We start from the raw sequence: 6000 nt of genomic DNA on the forward strand, positions 1-6000 counted from the left end.
CCATGCAAGTGCACGCATCTGACGCTAGTTAGAAACTGTTCAGCAAGTCTCCTGTCCCGATTAAGTGGCACAGCGACCCAAATAAGCGGCTGCCCCAATTAACTGATGGCCCAATTAAATTAAAATAGTGAGTTAGTGTTTGTGGGTTCACCGTCCATTCAGAAATGATGATGGCAGACGGGAAAAAGATCTCCCTGAATTGTGGAGTGTGTATGATGGTAGCAGTGAGAAGAGGGAATGTCCTGGGTGGTGGGAGTAGAATGATGGTTGCACCTTTTTGGAGGTGTCACCTATTGAAGATGGTGATCCAGTATTGCACTGGCTTCCGATCTGGTTGTCCGAGGGCAAAGCTACGCCCCATCAAGAGGCAGGACGTAGTCAGTAACGCCAGAGGAGGGTAGCTTGGTGCATCGCCCCTGTCACCCGGTTCGCTGCCGGCCCTGTCATACATACTACCTTGTTACCTTCAGGTCGAGCATCACAGTCTGGTTTTTTACCCTTTCACCTTCGTCACGCTGCCTCCACTTCCCAGCTGCGTTCCGCACGACCGATGCACAACGGTAAGGAATCAACTCTCTTCATTTTAACTCTCCTTTTTAACCTGGCGTGTCATTGTTGCTGCTGCTGTGGTTGTCTGGGTGCAGTGGTTGGTGGTGGTGGGGGTACTGTCTAACTGATCGGCCGATGCAACTGCCGTGGTCTGGAAGCCGTCCCTTGCCAGGCACGTCGCGCAGTTAACAGCACGGGAGTGTAAGTGTGTGTTTGTGTGTGTGTGTGTGCCTGCAAAAGGGTGGCTCTGGGTGCCACAGTAGGGGGTAGGGTGTGCTCGGGCAGCCTTATGCCCCAACCACCCCTTTCCCACTCCATTCCACCCCACATACTGCATCCTGTAACTCTCCCTACCTGTCTCTCTGTCTTGCTCTGCTTCTCCGTGTCACTCACTCTCCCTCTCTCCTCTCCCTCTTTCCCCTCTCCCTCTTTCCCCCTCCCTCTTTCCCCCTCCCTCTCTCCCCACACCCTCTCTCACTCCCTCTCTCTCTCTTCTCTCCCTCATCCTCTCCTTTGCCCTCACCCTTTCTGCCTCTCTCCTTCACTCAGTCTCTGAGGCTTTATAAGGCATTGGTCAGACTGCATTTGGAGCATTATGAGCAGTTTTGGGCCCCTTATCTGAGAAAGGATGTGCTAGCATTGGAGAGGGTCCAGAAGAGGTTCGAGAGAATGATCCCCCGGAAGGAGTTAACAGATGAGGGGCATTTAACAGTTTTGGGGACTGTATTTGCTGGAGTTTTGAAGAATGAGAGGAGATCTCATTGAAACCTGTTGAATATTGAAAGGCCTCGGCAGAGTGGATGTGCAGAGGATATTACTTATAGTGGGGGAATCTAGGACCAGAAGCTACAGCCTCAGAATTGAGCCAGAGGGTGATGAATCTGTGGAATTTATTGCCACAGATGGATGTGAATTGAAATGGAGATTGATGGGTTCTTGATTAAGGGTTAAAGGGAGAAGGCAGGAGAATGAGAGAAAATAAAGCAGCTGTAATGGAATAGTGGAGCAGACAATGGGACCGATAGCTTACTTCTGCTCCTCTGCCTTATAGTCTCTCTCCCTCTCCCTCTCCCCCTTCTCTCTCCCCGTAGCCCCTCACCCTTTCTCTCTCCCCCTCTTCCTCACTTTCTCTCCCTCTCCCCCTTTCTCTCTCCATCCCCCCCCCCCCCCCACTCTGGTCCCAGGCACCACTCATTGCCAATGACAGGGCACTGAATCCACAGAGTGTGGGTCGATGAAAACACACAGGCTCAGCTTTCTATACCAAACAAGACTCAGCCGTGGACTTTACAGTCACTGGTTGGAAGCATCCAAATGGAACATTGTGGTGAATTCTAGGCACATCGAGAACTTGGCGAGGCTACAGATATTTTCTGAAATGCCGGGTTGTTCTCACAAAGTCGATGGCCAGAAGGATAATGAATTCAGCCCGTCACCCCTACTGGGGCCAAGGGCACCGGCAGCAGATTATCTGAGCCCCCTGTCCCCTGTTGAAGCCCCCTTTCGAAGACCCTTCCTCACCCAGGAGTGAGGTTTCTGTAGCTCCTGCTGGCGTTTCAGTGACTCTGGGTATTTGCCGGATGGGATTTTTTGCCCTATCCCCACTCCTCTTCCTCTCAGAGCCAGCGTTGAGGCCATCCGTAGCAGAATTCTGAGGGATACAGATGGTGTTTGGGCAGGTCTCTGGGGGAATGTTGTCTCAGCAGTGGGTTTTTATAATCTGGGACTCACTCTGCCCGAAAGTGTGTAGGAGGTGATTCAGCAGGGTACTGCGAACTGTTTGGTGCTGTAGTGGGAAAGGGTTCAAATTCAAAGAGCTGGCACTGGGATCATGGACAGAAGGGCAATTTCATTCTGGGACTGAGGATCCGAAGAGGATGGTTAGATACTGCATACTCTCCCTATGTGACAGTGACACCCTTCCACTCCAATTCCTCACGTTAAATCTCACCTCCCTGGCTGTAAGTACACCTGTTCATCCCTGTACAATGTAGGGAACCATAACATACTAACCTTGCCAACATATCAGCCACCTAACTTACCCCAACATTCTTACTTATATCTCACTCATTCCCTCCGTCTGGCAATCTCTTCCTTGAACAGCCTGAATTTGTTTGCCCCTCTCCTTCTTGTGTGATCTGTTCCCAGTTTTGTCTCTGTCTCTAGCTGTCTCTCTACAATTCTCTCCCTCCCCATCTACCCCTCCCAATTCCCTCCTCCTCCCTCTCAGTCTTCTCCTCTCCCTGTCCCTTCTCTCTTTCTCTCCCCTCTAACTCCCCACTCTCTCCCCCCTCTCCCTCTCCCCATTTCTCTCCCGCATCTCTCTCTCCTCCATGTTCTGCCAGCCTCTCCCTCTCCCTCTCTTTCTCTCTCTGCCTCTCTCCCTCTCACTCTCTCCCATTGCCCCCTCTCCCTGTCACCCTTTGCACCTTCTCTCTCTCCCGTCACTCAGTCTCCATCTCTCTCTTTCTGCCTCTCTGCCCCTCTGTCTCTTTCCCTCTATCTATCTCTCAATCTCCCTGTCTCTATTTCTATCTCTCTCTCACCCCATTTGCCTCTGCTTGCCTGCTATCAGTCTCTTAGAACACTCCTGTCTCTCACCCCGTGGGTCCGCAGGCCGAGCTCTCTGGGCCAGCGGTATTCCTGGGGTGGTGTGGGCCTGCCGCCCAATGATTGGGAGGGTGGGGGCTGACTGCTGAGTGGTGTGGGGATCGGGAATGTCCAGATGCCAAGGTTACTCTCTGTCTGAGCTGTGCTGTCCTCGTTTTGTGCTGGTGGAGTTCTGTTTCAGTAATTGCCTGCTGCATGCCTTGAATGGTTTTCAATTGGTGCTATACATTCTTTTAAACCTGCATTGTATATTTTCAGTCTACTTGTGTTTTAATTTCTTCCCTCTTTTTATTCTTTTTTCTTCCCCTTAATTTATCCCTCCCTTCTTTTGTCTCCTCTTTCTCTCTTTCTCTCTTCTTTGACCCTCCCCCCCCACCCCAACTTGTACCCTCACCTCTCGCATGTTTCATTTCCACTTGCTTAACTGCTCTTTCGATGTGGACCCTTTTGCTGACTCTGACCTGTTGCCTTGCCCATCCTGTAATGCTGCTTTCTGCCCTCTTTCTCTCTCCCTCCTTGCATTGACCTGGGCTCACTCTGCTCCACGGCACACCTTCACATTGCCTTGCTGACTGCCACGTGTCTGTCCCACTCCTTCAAACTCTCACTGTCTTGGCTTACTATCTGTGCCACTTTTACATATCTGTGCTCTTGCCCATCCAACTCCCTTTCCTCTTGTTTTTCTTGTGTTAAATTGTTCACTTTTCACTCTCTCTCTCTCCCCCCTCCCTGTTACTCTCCTCATCTCTCACGTCTCTCTCTCACCTCTCCTCTCTCACTCTCTCCTCTCTGTTACCCTCCTCATCTCTCACGTCTCTCTCACCTCTCCTCTCTCACTCTTTCCTTCTCTCTGTTACCCTCCTCATCTCTCACATCTCTCTCACCTCTCCTCTCTCACTCTTTCCTTCGCTCTGTTACCCTCCTCATCTCTCACGTCTCTCTCTCACCTCTCCTCTCTCACTCTCCTTCTCTCTGTTACCCTCCTCATCTCTCATGTCTCTCTCACCTCTCCTCTCTCACTCTTTCCTTCTCTCTGTTACCCTCCTCATCTCTCATGTCTCTCTCTCACCTCTCCTCTCACCTGTAATCTCTCTCTCTTTCTCTCACAACCCCTCTCATCTTCCTCTTAAACCCCTTTCTCACATTCTCATCCCCATGTTTGCCTCCCTCATCCCCTATTCCATCACTCTCTCAATCCTATTTACACCCCACCCCTTTTCCCTCTCCTCTACCCTCCACTCTCCCCTCTCCACTCTGCACTTTCCCTTCTCCCCACCCCTTCCCCCTCCCCTTCATTCCTCCCCACCCTCCCTCCCATCCTCTCTCCCATCCTCTCTCCCTCTCCTCTCCCCCTCCCTCTCCACACTTTTTCTCCTCTCTCCCGGCCCCCTTACCCACTCCCTTCATCCTTCTCTCCTATCCCCTCTCCCTCTCTTTCTCTCTCCTTCTCTCCCTTTTTCTCCTTCTCCCTTTCCCATTCTGTCTCTCTTCTCTCTCCAACCCTTTCTCTTTTTCTCTCTCTCTTCTCTTTTACTCTCTCCCTCTCTCTCCCCTGTCTCTTTCTTTCTCTCTTTCTCTTTCACACTCTCCCTCTCTCTCCGTCTCTTTCTTTCTCTCTTTCCCTCTCTCTCTCTCCCCCTCTCTTTCTCTCCCTCTCTCTCTCCCTCTCTCTTTCTTTCTCTCTCTCTCTGGACCTCCTTCGCTGGGTTTAAAGAGCCCATGGTGAAGAATGGGAGGCCCCCCACGTCCCACAGCATGCACTCCTTCCTTCACCAGTACGCGGGCAGTTTCAAAAAGCCGCCTATACGGAGGCCCCACAGTGTGGTGGGCAGGAGCCTCAGCTCGCACCTTCAGAGGAATACCACGCTAGGTGATTATCCCCTCCATCTCGATAAGCCTCGGAGCCTGTTGTCAACTGGTTGAAGGTTTTCTGAACCCTTTCAAGCACATCCCACTGTTTGTTAAGTTCGCTTTGGTGAACACACGTGTTGACTTTGAAGTGCTAATTCTCTTGCGTGCTTGTCTCAAACTACCCCCCCCACCCCCGTCCGGTTGTTGGTGACGCCTAACCTGGTGGCTGCTGTCATTGTGGTGGGGTGGGGATGAAGAGTGGTGGGGTGGGGTTGAAGAGTGAGGGAGTGGGGATGAAGAGTGGTGGGGTGGGGTTGAAGAGTGAGGGGTGGGGATGAAGAGTGGTGGGTGGGGTTTGAAGAGTGGTGGGGTGGGATGAAGAGTGGTGGGTGGGGTTGGGATGAAGAGTGGTGGGGTGGGGTTGAAGAGTGGTGGGGTGGGGATGAAGAGTAGTGGGGTGGGGATGAAGAGGGGTGGGATTGGGATGAATGGTGGGGTGGGGTTGAAGAGTGAGGGGGTTGGGATGAAGAGTGGTGGGGTGGGGATGAAGAGTGGTGAGGTGGGGTTGAAGAGTGGTAGGGTGAGGATGAAGAGTGGTGGGGTGGAGATGAAGAGGGGTGGGGTTGGGATGAAGAGCGGTGGGTGGGGTTGAAGAGTGAGGGGGTGGGGATGAAGAGTGGTGGGGTGGGGATGAAGAGTGGTGGGGTGGAGATGAAGAGTGGTGGGGTGGAGATGAAGAGGGGTGGGGTTTGGATGAAGAGTGGTGGGGTGGGGTTGAAGAGTGGGGATGAAGAGTGGTGGGTTGGGGTGGAGATAAAGAGGGGTGGGCTTGAAAAGTGGTGGGGTGGGGATGAAGAGTGGTGGGGTGGGGTTGAAGAGTGAGGGGGTGGGGATGAAGAGTGAGGGGGTGGGGATGAAGAGTGGTGGGGTGGGTTGAAGAGTGGTGGGGTGGGGATGAAAGAGTGAGGGGGTGGAGATGAAGAGTGGTGG

At 52.5% G+C, this 6000-nt stretch overlaps 1 protein-coding gene across 1 annotated transcript in view; it reads left to right on the plus strand.

Annotated features, from left to right (window-relative positions):
- The window catches only part of LOC140715702 (cyclin-dependent kinase 17-like), an 86944-nt gene extending 81862 nt beyond the window's left edge, over positions 1-5082 (plus strand). Inside the window, exons 3-4 of the mRNA XM_073028072.1 lie at positions 471-560; positions 4874-5082. Of these exons, the coding sequence (XP_072884173.1) occupies positions 471-560; positions 4874-5082 (299 nt within the window). The remainder of the gene's footprint in view (positions 1-470; positions 561-4873) is intronic.
- The last annotated feature ends 918 nt before the right edge of the window (positions 5083-6000 follow it).

Source organism: Hemitrygon akajei, chromosome 24 (genome assembly GCF_048418815.1).
Source record: "Hemitrygon akajei chromosome 24, sHemAka1.3, whole genome shotgun sequence".
NCBI classification, from domain to species: domain Eukaryota; kingdom Metazoa; phylum Chordata; class Chondrichthyes; order Myliobatiformes; family Dasyatidae; genus Hemitrygon; species Hemitrygon akajei.